This window comes from Panonychus citri, unplaced genomic scaffold (assembly GCF_014898815.1).
Source record: "Panonychus citri isolate SS breed McGregor unplaced genomic scaffold, ASM1489881v1 Contig00134, whole genome shotgun sequence".
NCBI lineage: Eukaryota > Metazoa > Arthropoda > Arachnida > Trombidiformes > Tetranychidae > Panonychus > Panonychus citri.
The window spans coordinates 3,135,224-3,158,227 of record NW_026515539.1 but is presented as its reverse complement, the minus strand read 5'-3'; the positions used below and the strand labels follow the sequence as shown (position 1 = coordinate 3,158,227).

Here is a 23,004-nt window from a genome sequence, read left to right as displayed (position 1 = left end):
ACAAAATTAATTTTCGAGAAAAGTGATTGTATCGAAAAGGGATTTCGATACAATCGAAACTCTTCCCGCCAACATCTTGACGCTTTTGTGTTTAAAAGACTTCATTTTGTTTCCATTGTTTAAATTGTCTGTTGGTTTTGTCCTTTTAATTTTTGCTTCGGTTTTTTAATTTCTTTTGATTAAAGTTCGTTAATTTCTAGTTAACCATCATGTCTATGAATTCTCTTGAATCGAGTTTTGTCCGAAGACCTGATATTTCTTCGGATTTCAAGCTTCGGTTTATGGATTTTAATGCTGCTTCCGATGAAAATATTATGCCCGATCTTGTGGGCTCTTCGAGTCAAGCGAGTTCTCATATGAGTCAAACTGTTAATCCTCAGATTGTTATTTGGGGAACTGATGTTTCCATCTCGGTTTGTAAGGATAAATTTAAGAAATTCCTAATGTGGGATGAATTGGACCAGGAATCTCTTGAACCCGAAGAATTAGATTTGATCGCTGATGCTGGTAAGGGTGATGAGCTTTCGGCTAAATCTTTGTATCTGATTAAATTGGAAGATATTTATGCTCTTGGTGAATATCCATTCCTTGATGTTAATTGTGCTCACATTCACCAGTTTGATACTGAATTATATCGTCAATTGGTCAGTTATCCACAGGAAGTTATTCCAGCTTTTGATATGGCTGTTAATGAATTGTTCTTTGAGTTGTATCCTTCTGCTCAACTAACTGATCCAATCAACGTTAGGCCTTATAATGTTATCAAAAAGGATAGTCTAAGATCATTGAATCCAGAGGACATCAATCAACTTAAAACCATTAATGGTATGGTTACTAGAGTTTCTAATTTGATTCCGGAAATGAGAACTGCTTTTTTCGCTTGTTCTATTTGCCAATCTACCAGCTCTGTTGAGGTTGATCGTGGCCGAATCCCAGAGCCAACTCTTTGTACACATTGTAATACTAAATACTCTTATCAATTGGTTCACAATATGTGTGAATTTATGGATAAACAACAGATTAAGGTTCAAGAATCTCCCGATGAAATGCCTGCAGGGCAAACTCCATACACCGTTCTGGTTTATGCTTGTGCTGATCTTGTTGACGCTGTTCAACCTGGTGATCGGGTGACAGTCACTGGAATTTACAGAGCAACAGCTATCCGATCAAATCCCCGTCAGCGAAGTCAAAAGTCAACCTTTAGAACTCACGTTGATGCTGTTCATTTCCGGAAATATGAAAAAAATCGTCTACATTCCCATGATGCTAAATTTAAATTTACTCCTGAACGAGTGGATAAGATAAAACAATTGTCAACTTTGCCCGATATCTACGAAAGGTTAGCTCATGCTCTTGCACCGAGTATCTATGAACACATGGACATTAAGAAGGGTATTCTTTTACAATTATTCGGTGGTACTCACAAAGGTGAAAGTATTAACGTTAATAGCAAGCAAAAACATTTTCGATCTGAGATCAATATTCTTCTCTGTGGTGATCCTGGTACAAGTAAATCGCAACTTCTTCAATATGTCTATGCCCTTGTTCCTCGAGGACAATACACCAGTGGTAAAGGATCTTCGGCCGTTGGTTTAACAGCCTATGTTACTAAAGACACGGACACGAATCAATTGGTTCTACAAACTGGTGCTCTTGTTTTATCCGATGGTGGAATATGTTGTATCGATGAATTTGATAAAATGAGTGATTCTACTCGATCAGTTTTACATGAAGTTATGGAGCAACAAACTCTTTCAATCGCTAAAGCGGGTATTGTTTGCCAGTTAAACGCTCGAACCTCAATTCTTGCTGCTGCTAATCCAGTTGAATCCCAATGGAATAAAAATAAGACGATTATTGAAAACATTCAATTACCTCATACTCTTATGTCCAGATTTGATCTAATCTTCCTTTTACTTGACCCTCAAGATGAAAGTTACGATCGTCGACTTGCTCGTCACTTGGTTTCTCTTTACTATCGATCTCCAGAGGAAGAGGAACAAGAACATCTTGATATTGGAATTATTCGAGATTACATAAGTTATGCTCGAAATCATTGTTTCCCCAAATTGTCCAGTGAAGCAAAAAGCGCTTTGGTTCATTCTTATGTGGAGATGCGAAAAGCAGGAATCGGCAAAGGAATGGTCAGTGCTTATCCTCGTCAGTTGGAAGCTTTGATTCGTTTAGCTGAAGCTCACGCTAAGGTGCGATTATCTAATGTGGTTACTTTAGATGACGTTGAAGAAGCGAAGAGACTTCACCGAGAGGCTATTAAACAATCAGCCACTGATCCGATTTCCGGTAAAATTGATGTTTCCATCTTGACCACTGGTATGAGTGCTTCCATCCGTAAGAAACGTGCGGTCATCGCAAAGACTTTGAAAGAATTGCTAATGAGCAAAAGTGTCTCCTTGTCGAGTCAAGATCATCATCAATTTGGTTCAAACTCAATTTACCAAGAATTAAAATCAAATTCAGATGTTTTAATTACTCGAGAAATGTTTGAAGATGCACTCAAAGACCTTCAAGATGAAGGATTCCTCGTTGTGTTTGCTGGTAAATTCATCAGATTAACAGGAGCTGAAGTGTAATCCAAGTTGCTTCTTAACAATCAAAAAAATCATTTGATCATTTTATGATCAATCCCATGGCCAAAACATTCATTTTCAACTGTTCTTAATTCACTTAATCAACTTTTTATTAATTGGAAATAAATCAACTTTGCACGACGAGTAATTGTTTTCCAAATCATGTAACAATCGATCATCACAAAATCTAATAATTAATCTCAATGATGATTAAATCGTTTCTTGATGGAGTTAATTGTGCAATACATTGACCCACAACCAAATGATTATCGAAACAAAATGAAAAGTTTTCAATCTGAGAGAATCCTAATTATTAGGCTTTAAAAGCTTAATCATTTTCCTCAATTCAAATTGTAACTTACTTAATTTTATCTTAGAATTTTTTTTCACTTAATTACTGTGTCAGGGATTGTTAGATTAATTTGAATTGAGAAAAATTGATTAAGTTTCGGTTGTGATGATATAAAGGCGAAAATGAGAGTAGATAATTCATTTAATTAATGGACTATATTTGACTCGCTGATCAAAATTATGATTTAAAATCTGAACCGATCACAATTAATCATATTGAATAAAAAGCAAATTTAATTTCCAACAAAAAAAAAGTTATTGTATTTTCTGTTCTCTAATTACAATTATCAGTATTGTTCAAGATTTGATTTGGATTTCAATCAAATACTAATAATCACTAATCACTCAATCACCATAGAAATGAATTGAAGATTTCAAGTTATTCTTATTTATTTAAGATTAATTGTTAAGATGATGAACAAATTGTGGTTTGAGTATCAATCATCAAGCTTACATAAAATTAATTGTTTTTAGTTGCAAATATCAGAGATAATTTGATTTTTTAGATTAAACAAGAATACAAATGCAGAGACGGAATAATATTGTTGATTAATTGTTGAGGAAAATTATTATTGCTCTTTTGTAAATTAGCTAAGTAGGATTTTCGGTGGAAGAAAAGAGAGAGCATAATCAGCTAATTGTTGATTAACTTGTTGACTGAAAAAATTAATTCGAATCCAAAAAGATTATTCAATTGGTATCCAAACCTTTTTACGACAGAAATCAACGGCCTAGAAAAGAAAAACAAAAAAAAATCGAAAACGAAACATTAGAATTTGTTGATCATTAATCGAGACAATTTAATTGTTGCACTTACTTTACAAGCATCGGCGTGAGCTTTGGTGTTACACCAATAAGATGGTCCGAAGCTGCACTTTTGTCCACCAAGAAGGTGACTGTGGGCACTAGTGTAACAGAGATCGACAGTCTTGCAAATCTTTTCAGCAGAATCGAAGCCGATCATTTTTTCAAAATGTTTACCAAAAGCATCGGCAATGTCAATACACTATAAGGAAACAATGGAGTTGATTAGCTGTCGAAAATTTGATTAATTATTCATTTGATTACCTTTGCATTTTTCTCGGTTTGTTTGTATTGTGAGCAGATCGTTTTGGCCTTTTCATCTCCGTCTTTTTGTGATTCCATCTTTTGGATCATATCGACACAAAGACTGCAAGTTTCTTCAATCTTTTTATCGATGAAATCAAATTCGGATGAAGGTGATTCAATTTCACTCTCATGAGATGATTGTACTTTCGAGCAAACTCTCAATTCTTTTGAACAAAATGTGTGGGGATCGAATATTTTCAACGCAATCATTTGCATAGCCGATTCTCCATATTCGGTGACAAAATATTTACATGATTCTTTGATTTCTTTGTTTGGAAAATGAAGACAAAGTCCATTGGTGATGAACTTTGTCACCTCTTCTTCGGTTTTGTGATCGTACAATTTAGTTTGAATTTCTTTGGCGAAAACTAAACATTCAGCACAAGCCAATCGAGGTTTACCTTCGACTTCATGATTAAGTTCAACGGAATTGTTTCGAGTAGAATTATTCTTCTCTGACATTTTCTCATCTTCTTTGGTCAAGGTTTGATCGGGAAAATATTTACCAATAATTGATAGGATTCGATCACAGCGGTCACATTCATCTTTAGATGTCATCTTCTTCATCTTTTCGGCTTTTGGTCCAAGAAGTGTTAATGGAATGACTTCGACAATCTCTTCAACTTCTTCACGGGAATCAGAAGAGTATTCAACTTGTTTCCTTGGCTTACAGACACCGAGGATGATACAAGCTTCTTTGGGATCGGTTGTTTGAAGAACAATATCAATTATCTGAGCTGTGTAAGAGTCGATAAATTTACGACAAGATTTTTTCTTTGAAGATGGAAACAGTTCATCACAAACTTTATCTAAAGCATCTTCAATTGCTTCTTGGGTGCGGTTCTCTTGTAAATAGGCATAGATTTGTTCAAATACTCGTTTACACAACATACACTCAGGATCGACGGTTTCCTCTTGTTCGGCTGGTGGACTAGTAACCACTTCATCGTTATCAGTACAGGTTCCCAGAGGACCAGAATATTCAGTAATACTATCACGAACCTCTTTGATACTCAATAAGTCATGAAATTTTTTCGAAATTTGAGTTAATCTCTCACAAGAAGTACAAGATGAGACAACAGACTCAGTTGGTTTACCGTCAATGTGGCCTTCAAATAGAGATACACAAAAGTTAAAGGGTTGAAAGAATAGAATACAAAGGCAAACAATGGAAACAAATACTTACATATCGTGATAATTAGGATACACAAAATCGGCACAAGATTCGCCATCATGATAAAAGAATGAAGTAAATTTACACAAAACACTTTCTGTAAACAGAAATTAATAAGAACAAAAAAATAGAATATTAAAAATTTGAACAATAGGCCATCCCAATTGGAGATGATGAAACCTTTCAGTGTAAACTATTGATTCAAAAGGCAAGTTGAGTATCAAGAGGTTAAGGATAAATCAGCAATCAAGTTAAATTGTGAATAATCAGATTAGGAAGAGGAGAAAATGAGAAACAAGGAAGAGCAAAACTGATCAAGTTGTTGGAAGAAAAAAAAATACTTCAAGTCAATAAAAGACTAACAGTTTCTATTAACATATAGGAAGTAACATTTCATCAGGTGAAATAAACGAAAAGGTGATCATACAGTTTAGTTGAAAATTCTGATACTTACCTTGAATTTGAAGTATTATTGTGAATTAGGTGATGATTATTGACAATAAGAAATACAATTTCTCCAGGTAATTAATCTAAGTGACAGCAAAATATCAATAAAATGAAATGAAGACAAAACTAATCTTCACATTTGATAAACAAAACTCTTGAAGATTTTAGGGATTTTTAACTAATTGCATATGTTAAATTCTGGTTTTTCTCGTTTACGGTTAATCAAGTTAATCAACTTAATTAACTCTTATTCTGTATCTTTTCTTGCAATCTCATCTGATTTCCTTTCTCTCTCTTTCTCTTTATCATCCTTTTATTTTAATAATTCTGTGAACATGATACTTCCTGATTCTGATAAGTTTAACTCTTGAAGAATCTAATTTAAAGAAATTTAATTCTCAATTTGGTTAAGGTTTAAAAAGTGAGATTTCCAGTAAAATCATTTTCATTGGAATCAAGAAAATTCATGTTCATTATTATTTACACTATGATTTTACCGATAGTTCATTTATCGGCTCATCAAATTGTTCATTACGATTATGAATAAAAACTAAAACTCTCGAATTTATTTATACATTTCAAAGTTTTTCTTTCATGTTATTCAGTATTTTGTTTTCTCTTATTAGTTGTTATTCAATTTTAATTGTTTGGGTTTTCTCTTTCAAGATGTTTAACTTCGTTCAAATTTTGACTCAAATTCGTAAATTCCCACTGATTGATTAGCTTTATCATCGTAATCGACCCATTCATTGTCTTGAAATTCAACCGATGAGAAAACGCGACCACTTTCAATTCCTTGACAAACGAAACCATCTCTTGGTTGATACTCAATCGGTTCGATTCCTCGACAATCAAATACAACCATAGTCTTTAATTTCGGACTATCATCATCAGAATAACTTTGGATAGTTTCAGGTAGAATCACTTAAGGAGAAAACAGAAAGAAAACATAAAGAAACAAAATCGGTTAAATATGAAAATCAATCGACGATAATCAAGTGATCACTTACATATCGATGATTGATTAGAACAAAATTTACATTTGTAAACGAAATGAGCGTCACCACGTCCACCTTTTAATTCGTATGTTTCCTGTGTGGTAGAAAGAAAAACTTAATTAGAAACAAAATTTCAAAGAAATTAACATAATCATCAGTAGACAATTTAATCAATTACCTTGATTGTTAGGCTATGCCATTTGTCTGAAGATTCGTTACAGTTGTTACACTTAATCTGTTTTTTTGTTGTTCGAAAAAAAAAGAGATGATTAACTTTCGCTGGAAACAATCATCTTAAATTCTCACCTTGATTGTCCATTCGAAATCATCATTAGCTGGTTTCAGATTGGTGACATTCTCAAGATTTGCTTTCACTTTGAGAGCAATTTTCTGTTATTAAAGAAAAAGATACAACATATGATGATTAAGGTGACATGACATTGAGACGCTAATCAAATGAAATCAGATTCAAGGACGTAAAGTAGAATAACGATTTAATTGATACAGGTAATTATTTTGTTAATTGTGTAAAAAAAAACAAGGAGGAACCAATTAAGAGGAACATGTAAAAAAGGGATAGGAACGATAAAAAAAAAGATTCTCAAATCTATCAAAACCGAGTATGTGAAGATGATGATGGTGATGATGAGAAATTTGATGAAATGAAAAATAATTATCTGTTTTGGTTGCGAGGTCGATCAGTGGTCATAAATTAGTTATAACAGTGGTAACAGATGAATTGGAATTGTCCGAAATTTGAATTGACTCTAATTGTCTTTCTCGAATCCTATCTTTAAAATCTTTTCGTTCTCTATTATCGATTTCTCTTTGTAATTTTCGTCGATATGCTTCAAAAGCCATGACAATTTCTTCCAATTCTTGACGATAGAGTAAATTTATCATGGCTTCGTAGGCTTGAAGTTCATGGAGGTCAAAAAGTTCAAACTGTATGAAAATAGAGAGAGAGAGAGAGAGAGAAAGAGATTGAGATTGAGATTGAGAGATGAGGGAAAAGAAAACGATAAAACTTAATATTAAGATTGACAGATACAGAGAATGAGAAGAGAAATTTTCTAATGATTACCTTTAACAAGTGATCTAATTCAAGAGGTGCTCGGGAATATACAAAAAGCCACTTTGGTATTTCTTCGGTGAGGTAGGGATTACCTGGGACCCAAACATTGTGTTGATGGATTGAAGGTTTAGGAAGAGGCAATGATTGTTGATGATCACGAATAGTTTCTCTATTAACAATTTGTAAGGCACCGTATTGATTGGCACAAGGGTGTTCATATTGAGCTCGACCAGTGATATGATTAACATAATAAGATCCATGGACAGAAGATTCAACCCTCTCCCAACCTGTTGGTAAACCCTCTTTCTCTAAGGGATGAGACCAATGGGTTGTCTTTGTATTATGGTCAATATAATACTTTCGACCTCTCATGGTGAAATCAGTTGACCAGCCTGGAGGTAAATCTTCACAATATTGTCTAAAGGAACTATTTTGAGATGCCAATGAGATTTGACTGTGCGAGTTACTATTTAAATTGGTTTCCATTGGAATACCATGATTCTGTGAAAACATTCTGGCCACACCAGGAAAGACAACAGCTGACTGATAACCACGAAATGTGGTCCCAAAAGCACCGATATTATCATGATTTCGCGTTTCTAAGCTTCCATGAGACATTACCCGGTTTCCATAAAAATTTGATGCATGATGTGGTTGCTGGTGATGCAAATTCTGATAAGATCCTGTTGATGAAAATAAATCAAGAGCAAAAGAAAAACATTAAAAGTCAATCAAATTTCATCTAATACACATAAATTAATCTTCCATAGCAACGTAAATCTTACCGAGATTGCTAAGATTAATTGCACTAGTAGTACACATAATACCACAGACATTTGAGCTTGAAGGACCATAATTAGGTTTAAATTTGTTCTGAAAGTCTTTAACTTGTTGAGCTCGAGCACATTTTTCGGTTAAAGTCTTGGGCTGAGAATCGGTAACATCACAATCCCCTTCACCAGATTTTTCTTTCTTCTTAATATCTTGACGAGTAAAATTGGTCCATACATTGGTAACTATTGGAAAGAAACAAAATGATTAATCTAAATGAGAACAATACAAAAAAGGTAAAGATTAACGGATAAACTTACTAGGAAGTTCAACTGGATTTTCTCTCTTGACATATTTACCCTCCACCGATATACTTATTTTCCGGTTTCCTTTTTTCCTGGATATCATATCATCACCTATTTATCTTTAAATGACCACTGATCATACCATTCACGATGATTTCACAAACTTATCTAATACCTTAACCTAATCTCTAACTTGAAATAAAGAGCAGGTATCAATTAATTTCAGCGTTTTACAACTTACCACCATTGTTTAATTTCAATAATGAGGGAAACCTTTTAATTAACGAGATTTGAAACAACCAACCGACCAGAAAATGTTGTTCACTATAAGTCACAATTTAATTAGAAAGATGGACGCAAACATAGACCAACGATGATTAATTGTCTTCTAATTATCTTCATCAATGGTTAGTTAATTTATTTTCTTGAATAGAAAAAAAAATTTCTGAAAATGAAGAAAAGTTAAAATTCTAACTACCAGATGGCGCTGATCTCATTCGAGTTTCGGCCAATCAGATCACTGGAATGAGACGTTAACTTTTAATTTGGTTGTTTGGTTTAAGTTTTAGTGCGATTTTAATTGTGTTGCTTTTAATTCATTTAATTAATTTTAATTGTTCTTTTGAAAACTAATCAATCATGGGATGTGCCATCAGTGCCGAAGATAAAGTTGCCATTGAGAGAAGTCGTAAGATCGACCGTGACTTGCGAAGTGAAATGGCGAACCAAGCAAAAGAAGTTAAGCTTTTGCTTTTAGGTAAGAAAAGAATAAAAGTTTTTCTCTTCTTTTTCATCTTTCTTTATCTTTCTTTCTTTCCTCTTCTTTTTTTTCTCTGGTATCTTCTTCTTGTTACTACCCATCACTAACCACTTCTTTGTCCGTCTCTTTTACTTAAATTGATCTTTAATCTTCGTTTTGGCTTTTTCTTCTTTACTCTGGAATCTTTATGTTTCCATTTTGATTAAAAATGTTTCTTTTCTCATTTTCTTTTTATTTCATCCATTTCAAGGTGCCGGTGAATCTGGTAAAAGTACTATTGTCAAACAGATGAGAATCATCCATGAACAGGGTTATTCTCAGGAGGAATGTATTCAACACCGACCCGTTGTTCATTCTAATACTATTCAAAGTTTAGCTGCCATTATCAAGGCTATGAGAATGCTTAAGATTGATTATGGTGATCTTTCCAGGGAACAAGATGCCAGAAAATTTTTCCAATTTATCTCTTCTCGAGAGAATATAATTACCCCTGATTTGGCTATCATAATGCATCGATTATGGAGAGATGACGGAATTCAAAAGTGTTTCGCTAGATCTCGCGAATATCAACTTAACGATTCAGCTAAATAGTAATGTTTAACTCTCTCTCTCTCTCTCTCTCTCTCTCTCTCTGAGAGTTTTGTTACTTGTTGATCATTAACCGAATCTTTTATTTTGTTTTCTCTCTTCCACAGTTACTTAAATTCCTTGGATAGAATATCTCAACCTAATTATATTCCCACTCAACAAGATGTCCTCCGGACTCGTGTTATAACAACTGGTATTGTGGAAACTCAGTTTACCTTTAAAGGATTAAAATTCAAAATGGTTGATGTCGGTGGACAAAGAAGTGAAAGGAAAAAGTGGATCCATTGCTTTGAAGGAGTTACAGCGATCATTTTCTGCGTTTCTCTCGCTGGTTACGATCTTGTGCTCGCTGAAGATGAAGAAGTGGTGAGTATTGATTGTACTAATTGTACATTTAGTATTCTATCTATTGTGTTTCTTTGTTGTCTCATTAATTTTTTTCTCATTTAAAGAATCGTATGGTTGAAAGTATGAAACTATTCGACTCAATTTGTAACAACAAATGGTTCAATGATACTGCTATCATCTTATTCTTGAATAAGAAAGATTTATTCGAGGAGAAGATTAAACGTTCACCGATCACCGTTTGTTTCCCTGAATATCGAGGTTCCAATACTTATGAAGAAGCTGCTGCTTATATTCAGATGAAATTTGAAAATCTTAACAAGAGAAAAGGATTAAAGGAAATCTATACACATTTGACCTGTGCCACTGACACCAATAATATTCAATTCGTTTTCGATGCAGTCACTGATGTAATTATCAAAAATAATCTCAAAGACTGTGGTCTCTTTTAAATCATCTTACCTAATTAACCACTGAGCTTTCCTCAAAACAATTTAACACCTTCTTTCTGTATAGACCAATACAATTTACTTGTCCTTTAGTTTGACACAATCATCACTGCTGATCTTGTTGAAACCCTTTTGCAATGTAAAAACCAAAATCACGCCAATCATGTAAATCTAATTAGCTGATTATCCTCAATTCTTAATCAATTTATCGGCTTCCCCAGTCTCGACTTATTTGTAAATCTTGAAACTGTTTTTTTTTCACACAAATATTTTGTTTGTAAATGATATACACGCACACACGTATCGATATAATAATTTTACCAATCAACTGATTATACGATTAAACGTTTAAATTATTGAATTTTAGGCTATTCATATTAATTTACAAGTTGGAAAAACGAACTAAACTTTGATTGTTGAAACGATTGAAACATTTGATTATTTGTTCCAAACTCATTGGAAATTTGAAAAATAAGTAAATTGTCAATGCGCATCCAACTGAGAGTTGATTGTTAATCTCTCGACACCCTGTAGACTCATTGATAGTAAACCGAGTGGACCTTTAAATTGAATCTCTGAATGAGAGATGAGTCACTTTGTTGTTGTTTTGCTTTTTCCTTGTTATTGTTACTCAATCTAATTTGATTCTTTCAATATTTTAGATTTAAATTGATCATGGATAAAATTCCACCTCCACCTAAATCATTAACTTCCAATGATCAGAATTTAAATGAAAACGATGATAAATCAACCCAAGGAAAAGGAAGAGGATCATTTACCTATGGATGTAACAATAAACTCGATGAAGAATTGATGAAATTAAGAAGAGAAATGGTAAGTTGTTGTTTTCTTGATTCTCTTGTGATTATTTCCTCTCTAATTGCGATTGATTTAACTAATTTATATACTATTTTAGCCTTTATGTTTTATCGACAATAATCAGGTTGGTTTACGACAATTGGACATGTCGCTTTTGTCCCAATTAAATGCTCTGAAACAATCGATCTCTGAATACAAAAAGGCTCTCAATGTGATCGTCAATGGAGATGAGGTTGAACATTATGGCGATGGTCAATTCAATGGGCAGTACAGTTCATCTTTGGTCTCAATGGATCAAGAAAATGATTTACCAGGGGATGAGGATGAAATCGATGGTGATGATGTTATCACTTCGGATGACGAAAGGGAAGAAGATGGAGAAGAGGAAAATAGTGAACGTTCATCTGAATCTATTGTCTAATCTTCCATCAGCTGATCAGTTGATTCTGAGAGAGAAACAAACAATATACTTAATTATTTGATGGAATATTCATTATTTTCATCTTCGATTTTCTTTTCTTAACCATTTTATCACTTTAAACTCACACAATCAACAATTTCCACTTATTATTCAAGTGACAATTCCATTAATCAAATATCAATTAACTGATTTTCTTTTAATCATGTGACTCAGTGAATTTAGAGATTTTCAATCCTTGACTAATTCGCAAAGATGCCAAACATAATCATAAAAATTTAAACTAATCAACAATTAAAGTCTTCACTGGTTAACTCAATTGTCTCAATAATTGATTTCCAAATTGACTAATTGTGATTATTTGATCCAATGTTTCGTTGACCAGAATCTGTCCTTTTGTTATCGACTCAAACATCAATTGATTATCATCATTTTCCCTAAATTAATCAGTTAATCACTCGTTGGAATACATTTTTCATCATTGATTTAATTTGATTGTTCTTATTTTTTTTCTTTGTTCCATTCGAATGAGAAAAACAAATGATCCATTTATCTTATTTTAATTGCTTATTGGAAAATTAAGATTAAAATTATAAGAGATTATCTCAAGACAAATACTGGAGAAACCCCGATTCGATCCAAAGTCCAAATCCAAAATCGAAAGGCCATTTTCTCGTTCAGAGCCGTTGATGAAATCGTAACGAGCAATTTCATTGATTATTAAACGGAAAAAATTGATTACATTCAGATAAGTTTCTCTTTTTAGAATCAACCTAATCACGGAAATCAACTCTCTATCTTAATCAATCTGAGTTGATTGCTGATTGTCAAGAATCTCTTGAAAATTATTGCAGACAAATTAATAATTAATGTAAACCAAATCACTTTTCCCTTGATTATCATTATGTTCAGTTGGCGAAACAGTCACAATTATATTGATTAAAAGCTAATTTCCAAAATCAATTGTTACTCTATTCTTTGACCTTTACGTGCCAATTAATTGATCGTTTACTATCATTATATTAATTGTTGCTGATTGTTACCTGAGAAGTAAAAGATTAACTTGAAATCGATTGGGAGGAGCTTCAAGTTGTCATTTGCTCTCCAATGTTTTGGTTGTTCAGTAAACAACATTTTCTTCATGTGAGAATCAAACAACAGTCTTGATTTTCATTTTCCTTCCAATTAACACTGATTCAATTTTCCATCGTCTTGATTGTTAACAATTAACTAATTTCTCTAAAAACATCATCGTCTAAATACTTTCAAAATTGGAACCATCAGCAAGTTGATGCTTCTTGTTTGGTGAACAGTTGATTGGATCAACCAATGGATTCAACATGTCACCTTTACTATAGCTTTTCACTTGTGTCCACCATTGTTACCCTTTGTTTACCACCATGATTTTCACTGAGATTGTTTCAGTTTTCCTTGTTCATTCTGATTGTTGATTCTCCTGATATCTAATTGATTATGTCTTCAACTAAAAAGAAGGAGAGACAAAAGTTGATCAAATGTTTTCTCATCTTGAAACCCTCAGAAAAAGATAGACGAAAAATTCTGGTTGTTACCAAATATTTTCCACCTCTTGGTAATACAAATGATTCTGTTTCATTGGAAACAAACTCATCATCGACAGATAATAAATCATCATCTCAACAACAACAACATTCAAATAATTCAAGTGATTCACAAAAATTTAACACTAATCAAGTGACGATCATTGATGATATTGATGAAAGCTCGTTGACATTGTTTTGTTTACCCAATGGTGGAGAGATAAGTTCTAATCGTCTTCAACCCTCTTTCCATTCATTTTTAATTACTAAACAAAATGGTTCCCGAGTATATGGATCAACCTTAACCATTTGGGAACGATTTAAATCTGGTGAAGATAATGATCGTTATATAAACAAAGCGCTTTGTTTCCTGACCAGTTTACCGTTTGTTGCTGCCATGAGAAAACTATTACTCTACATTTATGAAAACAATTGTAGTCTCAATGTAGTCCAAAGTATTTGTGACCTTAAGATGCCAAGTAGAGGGAAATGTATCAAATTAAAACTACCAAAGAGCCGATATATTGGCTGTTATCAGAATTCTCATCAACCTCAACCCCAACAACAGAATCAATCGGCTAATCAATTGGAAGATCAGATGAAATATATTGGACCTGGAAATGGTTTGAATTGTTTACATGAGGAGATTTACATTTATCGAGGCCTTTCATCGTTTCCGCTGTTTGATTATCCGTTACGTCAGTTGTTTATCGAGATATTGACACCGGAACAATTTCTAAATGCCTTTATTGCAACTCTACTCGAGTACCAGTTACTAATTATTTCGGAAAGTTATTACAAACTGATGATGGTCGCTGAAGCCTTAACTTCACTTCTTCTTCCATTCTCCTGGCAACACGTTTATGTCCCCATTTTACCAACCAAATTGGGTTTGCACTTCCTTGATGCACCAACACCATACATTATGGGAATCAATAGTAGCAGTAAGGATGCGGTCAACATTTCGTCCACTTTTACTGGTTCTATGGCCAGTAGCATTCAATGTAAAATCGATTGTGATTCGGGAAAGATTGATTATTTTTACGATGAAAATGGTTCACTTGAAGATGATCTTCTAACTGAGATACCTCCATTTATCGAAGAGGTTAAAATGGAGATTGAATCAATCTTATCATCTGAACCTCGATTATCTGGGTTGATCAATTTTTCTCATGAAACAAATTCCTTATCAATCTCACCTTCACCTGCAAAATTAACTGAGGCCACTTTTCCACTTCCATCTCTACCTTTACCTGTTAAATTAAAATCAACCAATTCACCTTGTGAGTTTACTTATTTGGATGATTTAAAGCTCAACCAGTCATTAAGAATTGCATTCTTAAAGTGTATTAAAAAAAATATTTTAACGAACCATGAAAAGTTTATTGTCACGGCTTCAACTCGAAAAGAGTCCGTTACCTTTGATTCTGTCTCTTACCTCTGTGATCAACCCGATTCGATGAGAAATTTTCTGGCCAAATTTCTGAAGACTCAAATGTTTGTTAGTTTTATCGACGACAGTGTCAAAAAAATGCACAAATCAAAGCAAGGAAACGTTTACTCGAGTCAACAGTCCCTTTTGGTGGCCTCTTCGTATGGTTCTGAGGAAGTTGACGAGCCCGTTTTATTGGGTGACCCTGATTTGGAGAGTAAATTTAACAATGCACATGAGATCCCTTTCACCGAAGTTATAATTGACCCATTGATTACACCTTCGAATGATCTTGGGCTTAGTAATAGTCGATTATTGGCTTCGCCGATGAGACGTCGTCGACCTCGAACTCCTGCCAATGAAACAAGTTCTCTTCGCCGAAGTCGCAATACAAGTGAAAGTGGTGATGATGATAATTCACAATCGAACAACAATAACAATAACAACTCGAATGATTTGCTTTCTAGTCCATTTCGAGTTCCAACTGCTTTAGCTGCACAAACTAATTGGAAAGTCGTTGATGTTTTATTACGAGATGTTAAGATACGAACCAAACGAATACTTTTAGCCAAAATGGGCAACGAAGAAATCGCTCCATTAGGTTCTTACTTCGTTTCTCTATTGAATATCTTCTCCTTAGAATCCGCTCCAACCAAATCACTAATAAATCTCTCTCTCTCTCTCTCTCTCACCCAGGCGTTGGATCACCGGAAGATATGGAAGAAAACACGTTAATCGCATCTCTCTGTGATCTTATCGAAAGGATTTGGAGTCATGCTCGAGCTAATGACAAGGAAACAGTTCGATGTTCCTTTTGGTCTCATGTCGTTGCCTTTGCCACTTTACAAAGAGAAAATGGAGATAATTCTCAAATCGATTCAAGTTTACTTACTCCTGGTAAGATCATTTAACTCACATTCGATTCTTGCTAATCTTTGATCAAATTCATGTTTCTATTCATGAATATTGATTAATCCATCGGCGTTTAGTTGATTTCCTGATGTTCCGATCGCTTCATTCAATTTTTCAATATTTGCCTCTTTGATACTTTTACTTTTATCACAATTTTCTATCCATTGATTTCTCATTTTGCTTCATATCCTTCAATTAGTAATCTAATCAAACGAATCTTGTTTACTTTGATTTCTGCATCATTGGATATTCTGAACAATCAATACAATATTCTAGTAATAGTCTCGGATAAAATCACTTTTCGTGTTACTACTTGAGCTTTTGTTTCTTAGCAAGTAGACAATTTAGCAGCAGAAATCAACTCAATCAAGTTAATTGCAAGATCCAAATGGACCTCAAGTTGACCTTAAGATAAAATTAATGATAACTAATCATTTAATTCTCATCTTGATTGCGTTTCCTTAATTTTCTCTTTTCCATTTTCATTCTTCCTATGCTTCCAAAGCTCTTGCTTGGGTTCTTTTACGGAAAAGAATCGATTGTATGTATATTGATTCATTCTTTGTTTAATCAATTTAATTGTTAATTTCTTGTAATTGTTACTAATTGTAAGCTTTCTCTTTTATTTAAACGACCATTTTCCATTTTTCTATTAGCTTTAAGTCGCATGTCATTAGATTCATCGGGATCATCATCATCCATTTCAACTCCACCTTCACCATCCAAAGATTTAACAAGTTCAAATGATTACCTGAAGCCCATTCCAAATACATTTTACTACGATTATAAATCAGTCCAATCAATGAAAGATATTAAAACTGAGATTGGTAAAAGCCGAGCATTCATCCGATTAGCCTTGGAACGTAAATTGTTGAGTAAACATTTACGAGTACTACTGAGTAACCAAGAGCTGGTTGTATCCATGTACAAAAGATATGCTTTCCTGCGATGTGAAGAGGAGAGGGAACAGTTTCTCACTCACTTACTGACCTTAAATGCCGTTGATATACTTTGTTTTACCAACACTTTTACCACTTCGACCATAACTTATACTCTGGTGATTGAAGGATCAGGTCCATTAACGGGTTGGATCTCATTGAGTGGAACAATTTCTCAATCAACCGAGATTCAAATGACAAATATTTCTAACGTGTTTACATTTAAACATATTAATTTAGGTTTGATTAATTCTTTAACTATTTCGGTTACCCATTCAACCAAAATTTTCGTTGGTCACTGTTTTGTCCGAAACGAATCAACTGGACATTTATTCAAGTAAGTGATGCCAATTCTAATGTTTATTGATCATTCTTATTGAGTATTTCTTGTTAATATCGTCGACTAGATTTGTTTGCCATCGTTGGTTTGGTCAAAATATTGAAGATGGTGCTACAGAACGAGTACTAATCGGAGAAATGGTTAGTAATTCATGTATTGGAGAAATTTTGAAGAAAAGTCAAACTCGATCGTCATCGATTGGTCGTCATTGGGCTCGAACTACAAGCGGATATCGAGATGAACCTTTAGAGGTTCAAGAATTACAACAAATGCTCGGAGAAATCGTCAATGAAATGGTCCGATTGTATTACAATCACTGTAGTCAAAATTATAACAATCATGTTACAACAAATGATAGGAATCGAAACTTATATTTATCTCCGTTGAAAAAAGCGACCAGTCGAATGGCTCGAAGGCCCATGAACTCATCATTAAGTCACTTTTCGGCATCTACATACTCTTCCAGGCAGAATCTTAATAGTAGATCATCATCTTCATCGAACTCACTAATTCATCAAAAAAATCTAGTCGCTCTCATATTCGGAGAGAAGCAACTTTATGGACTTTATTACAAATATTTTACTATGGTTTTAAAAGGCGAACTCGATCCTCATTCCGTAAACAAATTTTCCTTTGGGATTATTTATTGGCGATAAACTGTGAACTTAAATTATTGGAGAATCGAGAACCAATGATGGATAAATTGATCAACACCATTGAGATTATTTCGAGAGAGGCAACTAATTGGGGAAAAGATTCCAAGTTTCAATTATTTACCATAATATCAATTCGAGATCATCATTTAACCAAGTTCTTAAAATACCTTTCGAAACCTCAATTGGCTTCCCAATATTATGAAAGTAACTCTTTTCTTCGAGATTCGGTTCTGATGGTATTTCTGGTACAAATTCTCGGGACATTTGATGAAATGAAACTGACCATTGACAGTTCGTTGACCAAAGGCTTATGAAACACAAACTCACTAGTTAATTCACTTAAAACAGTGTAACTTAAATCTATTAGGTATCATTCAATTATTACCTAGAAATGGTTGACTCAAGGATTGTAAGACTATTCTAATTGTTTGAACTCCATTTTTTATAATTGTGCCATAATCGTTACCAAAAACTTGAAAACTTTTCCAAACCTTTTTCCATTCTTGATTAAATTAAATTGTAGACAATTAAACAACTGTTTATATTGAATAAAATGATCAAAATAAAATAACAAAAGCCTAATCGATCAAATCATCGATTGAGTTTAATTTTCATAATCAACCAGCAATAAGAAATGATTGATTCACCATTCACACGTACTTGAAGTTGTCTAATCAACTTTGGCAATCGGGATCTCGATCATCAGCTTTTCTTAGCAATCAGTTAATCTGAATCATTTCATGAGATTATCAAAGTGGTTGGTTGATAATGGACATGGAGTTTATACCGATAAGATGAAGATAATCAGGAGATTCATCTGAAGATGTCCGATGGAGAGGAAGATATTGAAAAAGGTGAGAATTCTGAAGATGAACTGACCAGAGGCGAGCGACTTCAAAATCAGAATTAGAATCTGATCTCGAAGATTTTGGACATGATGCAATTTAGATTCTCTTTAAACAATTAATTTACTTCTCTAATTATCAATTTAATCAATAGAATAGAATATAAATTAAATATTAACTAATTGTGTCTCTGTGTTTACTTTTATCCAATCAACTTATTGTCAATCATTTGATTATCTACTTATTAAATGTAACTATTATAATTATTGTTATCTAAAGGTCAATGACCTTAAATTCATGATTATTGTCATACGAATGATAATTAATTATAATTAATAGTAATAATTAAACTTTGTAACAATATTAATGTCATTCAACTTTTATTTGTTTCTTTCTTTCAACAATTAAGCTCAATGATAATGAACTTGTAAGGAAGTGGAATCAATAAGAATTGATTATAAGTGTTGAGTCGACAATTAATCAACTAATTTAATTCCAATGACAACAAATTGTTTCTTTCTCTTTTCTGAGTGTTTTCCTTTTCTCTCATTAATCGGAAATGATAAATATTAATAATTAAGAGACGAAATTGTATTTAGTGTAACAGTTTATATTTGATTAACAGGTAATTTAGATTGTGATCTCAGTTGATGTCAATCGAACACCGAATGAGTTAAATTATTGTGCTTACAAAAAAATAGGAATTGGGAGGTAAAAGTTGTAGATGAGAATAGGTGAGGACAAGTAAGGGTCAAGGGGTAAGAGAATAATCAGAAAGGAAGATAGAGAAAGAGAGAGAGAGAGAGAGAGAGAGAGAGAGAGAGAGAGAGAGAGAGAGAGAGAGAGAGAGAGAGAAAAGATAAAAATAATCCACAGGTAACATTAGAGTTCGTCACCAATGAATTTTCATAATTTGTATCAATGAGTAAATGATTCACTTAAGTTTAAATAAGAAATAGTTTACAATGTGTACGCTTTGTGTTCGTGTTCGTGTTTCTTTTTGTGTTTGTGTTTGTGTTTAGATTTGTGAATGTGCTTTGAGCTTGTTGATAAAAATGAGAAGAAAAAATTATCCCAGTAATTTGATGTTGGGACTCTGGTGATTTAGTGATTTAGTTAATATGAGTTTTTTTTGTGCATGTGTTTAGATGTGATTGTGTGTTTGTTTATGTGCATGTTTTGGCTCAAGTTGATGTGTGAAAATCTAAATGAAAAGTAGTGATAAAGATTAACCACTAGTAAGTTAATTAAAACTAAGGGAAAGGAAGAGGAAGACATCATGATGAAATGTTAATTGATGATTATGTTAGATGAAGTTGTAAAAGGGTGAATTCTTCAACCAGGGTGTGCGTTCATCAGTAAATTGTTTCATTCTTGGTACTTTGTTTAATCATTTTAGTCTTTCAAATTAGTTGATTATTTTGTCCCTTGGTTTTTTGTTCCATTGCGAGTTGATGTAGTTGTGCTTTGATTCGACTTGTTGCTACATTCGTATTCATAGATTGGTGGATGTAGCACATATTCATCAAAATACACATGATTAAGGGCCTCTTTCGCTGTTATCCTTAGTCGAGGATTAAACCTCAGCATGGCCTAAAAAAGAAAAAAAGAGCAATTAATATGAATAATTTAATCGAGTATTTAAAAGAGAGAGAGAGAGAAATGAACGAAACAAAAAGAGGTTCAATGTTTACCTTCAATAGTTCACAAGCTTCAGGTGGCATCTCAGGTAATAAAGTGTTCAGAGGAATCGCTTTGAATCCTGCATAAGAGTTACATGGAAAATAGGCTTCTTCAGGCCATTCAGATTCCGATGGACTTCCAATAACCGAAAATATTTTACTCAATTGATCAGGTTCCGATTGTCCATTTAAAAATGCTTTTCGTCGATGAAGTTCAGCGAAAATACAACCACAACTCCAAATATCCACCCAACTCGCATAACTTGCTCCTAAAAGCACTTCGGGTGCTCGATACCAAAGGGTAACAACTACTGAGGTCAAAGCTCGTGAATCCTCATAAATACGAGCTAATCCAAAATCGGCTAATTTTACTCTTCCACTATTAGTGATCAATATATTCTGTGGCTTCAAATCTCGATGCACTATCCTATTGGAATGTAAAAAATCAACACCGTTCAAAATTTGATACATTATATCCTAATATTGATAATGATAAATAAAGAAACAAACAAAAAAAGATCGAGATAAACAAAATGATAAAACAACAATAATAATAATAATAATAACAATAATAATAATCAATTATGATGTAAACAAGGATAACAAAAAAAAAGAGAAACAAATTGTTACCTTAATCCTATCTGGTCCTAAGCCTGGAGATGGACAATGGCTCAAGTATTTTCCTAAATCTTGTTCAATATATTCGAAAACAAGATACAAAATTAATTGTTTCTCTTTCTCTAAACGTTTAGCATAGCAAATATCAAGTAACCTGTTGAAAGAGAAAAGAATAATAATAAGAAATTACAATTTATTGAGTATGATGAAGAATCTGTTTGTATAGATGTTCCGATACCGCTCATGATAACAGAGATAAACAGAAATAATCAACATCTACAAGGAGTGAACACAATGTTACCGTAATATTAAGTAAGAGAAGCGGAGTGAGAATGTGAGTGAGTAAGTGAGAGTGTAACAAAGAGACTAAAGTTAAAAAGGCAGAGAAAAGAAGAAAAGGGAAAAATCAAGTAAAGAAAGAGAAAGAAAAAGAAAACGGGAAAGAGAAAGAAGAGAAAGAGGATAAAACAAAGAAGAAAAAACTTTTCCAACTGATGGAATATTCAATGGCTAATCTTGGTGGTAAATGATGAGTGTTGTTGATAGAGTGTTTCCCTAAAAGAACCTAAATTTCACCGAGAGAAGCTTTTAATGATTTGAAGAAATGATTTTAATCAATTCACCATTTAAACCAAAATAACATTCGCGTGAGATTTATGAATGTGAGACTTTGTTTCCAAGTTGATTTTCGCTTTGAAATTAATCATCATAAAAAAGTGAAGGTCCGAAGTCTCAAGTCTCACATGAGAATTGAACTGCAACACTTTATTGAGACTCAAGGGTTGATATGAATGTCGAGTGTTAGTTTGTTGAAAGGTTGAAGGGAAAGAAGAGAGAGAGAGAGATTTGAAATAAGATGAAAGAAGTAAATGAATTTCGAATATGAAATGAGGAGAAAAGAAAATGAAACACTGGGAGACCTGTTGCATTTTCCATGCTTGTGAACAGAAATCTTGGAATTAATAACAACTGATTGAAGTACAATTGAAAGATATAAAAAGAAATTGTCTAGACAAAGATGGAAGGAAATAGATAAAGACTGTGGTAATTAGAAAAGAATAACATACCTGACAACATTTGGATGTTCATACATTTCTAATTGTTTAAGAAGTGAAATCTCTCTAATGAGAGTTGGTGGAACACCGTCTTCATAAAGGGCAACATTCACTTTCTTAATTGCCACTGATTGTCCTTCGTTAACTAGATCACGAGCTTTGAAAACAGTTCCATAAGTTCCTTCACCAATGAATCCAATTTCCTCATAATTATTGGCCGTTGATGAGCTTGTGAGACAAAAAGACATTTTCTTTTTTTTTTCTTTCTTCGCTTCAATCAAAGCCAAACAAAAATGTTCTTTTCTCTTTTTTAGTTTGTCTCTCTCTCCCTCTCTCTTTTTCCTCTCTATGTCCAGTTCGCTCTTTTCTCTTTCTCTTTAAATTCTCACTTAAGTTGACCAATAATAACCAGATGATGAGATTGATGATAAACGAGCCAAACCATAGACAGAGGGATGAATATTCCACAAACAAAAAACACAAGAAAAGATGAAGACAACCAGTAGTGAGAGAGAGAAAGAAGTAAAAAAAAAGGAAAGACTAAAGCGAAAGGGAAAAAAGAGAAAAAAAGAAAAAGAATTAATTTAGAAAAAAAAGGTCAGAGGAAGAAGAAAAGATGAACCAGTTACAAAAATAAAGAGAAAAAGGAAACTCGGAATTAAAAGAGAACAAAAAAAATCACAATTAAAGAATAAAATTAAATAAATAAGAAGAAAAAAAGAAAACTCATCACCACCAAAAAGAAGAAAAAATTAAAATGAGAGTCAAT

General features: G+C 33.2%; 7 protein-coding genes across 7 annotated transcripts; 3 read left to right on the top strand and 4 right to left on the bottom strand.

Moving 5' to 3' along the window:
• Positions 1-105: 105 nt before the first annotated feature.
• Positions 106-2,729, top strand: LOC128391126 (DNA replication licensing factor mcm4-like). Its single transcript, XM_053350973.1, has one exon. The coding sequence runs from the start codon at positions 210-212 to the stop codon at positions 2,589-2,591; it is 2,382 nt and encodes a 793-aa protein (XP_053206948.1). The 5' UTR covers positions 106-209; the 3' UTR covers positions 2,592-2,729.
• Positions 2,730-3,304: 575 nt separating this feature from the next.
• LOC128391127 (prosaposin-like) lies at positions 3,305-5,835 on the bottom strand. Its single transcript, XM_053350975.1, has 5 exons — positions 5,678-5,835; positions 5,236-5,320; positions 4,008-5,158; positions 3,757-3,945; positions 3,305-3,670 (listed from the first exon to the last, which is right to left on the bottom strand). Exons 2-5 carry the CDS (start codon positions 5,282-5,284, stop codon positions 3,626-3,628), a joined length of 1,434 nt encoding a protein of 477 aa, XP_053206950.1. The 5' UTR covers positions 5,285-5,320; positions 5,678-5,835; the 3' UTR covers positions 3,305-3,625.
• Positions 5,836-6,214: 379 nt separating this feature from the next.
• On the bottom strand, positions 6,215-9,202 carry LOC128391133 (CXXC motif containing zinc binding protein-like). The gene is made up of 5 exons (XM_053350981.1): positions 9,061-9,202; positions 6,975-7,058; positions 6,847-6,903; positions 6,681-6,762; positions 6,215-6,594 (listed from the first exon to the last, which is right to left on the bottom strand). Exons 1-5 carry the CDS (start codon positions 9,064-9,066, stop codon positions 6,341-6,343), a joined length of 483 nt encoding a protein of 160 aa, XP_053206956.1. The 5' UTR covers positions 9,067-9,202; the 3' UTR covers positions 6,215-6,340.
• On the bottom strand, positions 7,146-9,001 carry LOC128391129 (protein salvador homolog 1-like). The gene is made up of 4 exons (XM_053350977.1): positions 8,835-9,001; positions 8,529-8,759; positions 7,753-8,426; positions 7,146-7,613 (listed from the first exon to the last, which is right to left on the bottom strand). Exons 1-4 carry the CDS (start codon positions 8,920-8,922, stop codon positions 7,374-7,376), a joined length of 1,233 nt encoding a protein of 410 aa, XP_053206952.1. The 5' UTR covers positions 8,923-9,001; the 3' UTR covers positions 7,146-7,373.
• A 256-nt stretch (positions 9,203-9,458) lies between the features above and the next one.
• LOC128391228 (guanine nucleotide-binding protein G(i) subunit alpha-1-like) lies at positions 9,459-10,964 on the top strand. Its single transcript, XM_053351078.1, has 4 exons — positions 9,459-9,576; positions 9,830-10,169; positions 10,275-10,533; positions 10,620-10,964. The coding sequence occupies exons 1-4, from the start codon at positions 9,459-9,461 to the stop codon at positions 10,962-10,964; spliced, it is 1,062 nt and encodes a 353-aa protein (XP_053207053.1).
• Positions 10,965-11,490: 526 nt separating this feature from the next.
• LOC128391122 (DENN domain-containing protein 5B-like) lies at positions 11,491-19,247 on the top strand. Its single transcript, XM_053350970.1, is given in 7 exon segments — positions 11,491-11,795; positions 11,878-15,790; positions 15,886-16,086; positions 16,607-16,642; positions 16,758-17,376; positions 17,447-17,931; positions 17,934-19,247. Coding segments are annotated over 6 exon segments (3,876 nt in total). The 5' UTR covers positions 11,491-11,795; positions 11,878-13,671; the 3' UTR covers positions 18,350-19,247.
• Positions 19,248-19,469: 222 nt separating this feature from the next.
• LOC128391130 (cyclin-dependent kinase 4-like) lies at positions 19,470-22,992 on the bottom strand. The gene is made up of 4 exons (XM_053350978.1): positions 22,248-22,992; positions 21,193-21,334; positions 20,575-21,039; positions 19,470-20,473 (listed from the first exon to the last, which is right to left on the bottom strand). The coding sequence occupies exons 1-4, from the start codon at positions 22,481-22,483 to the stop codon at positions 20,297-20,299; spliced, it is 1,020 nt and encodes a 339-aa protein (XP_053206953.1). The 5' UTR covers positions 22,484-22,992; the 3' UTR covers positions 19,470-20,296.
• Between the last annotated feature and the right edge of the window lie 12 nt (positions 22,993-23,004).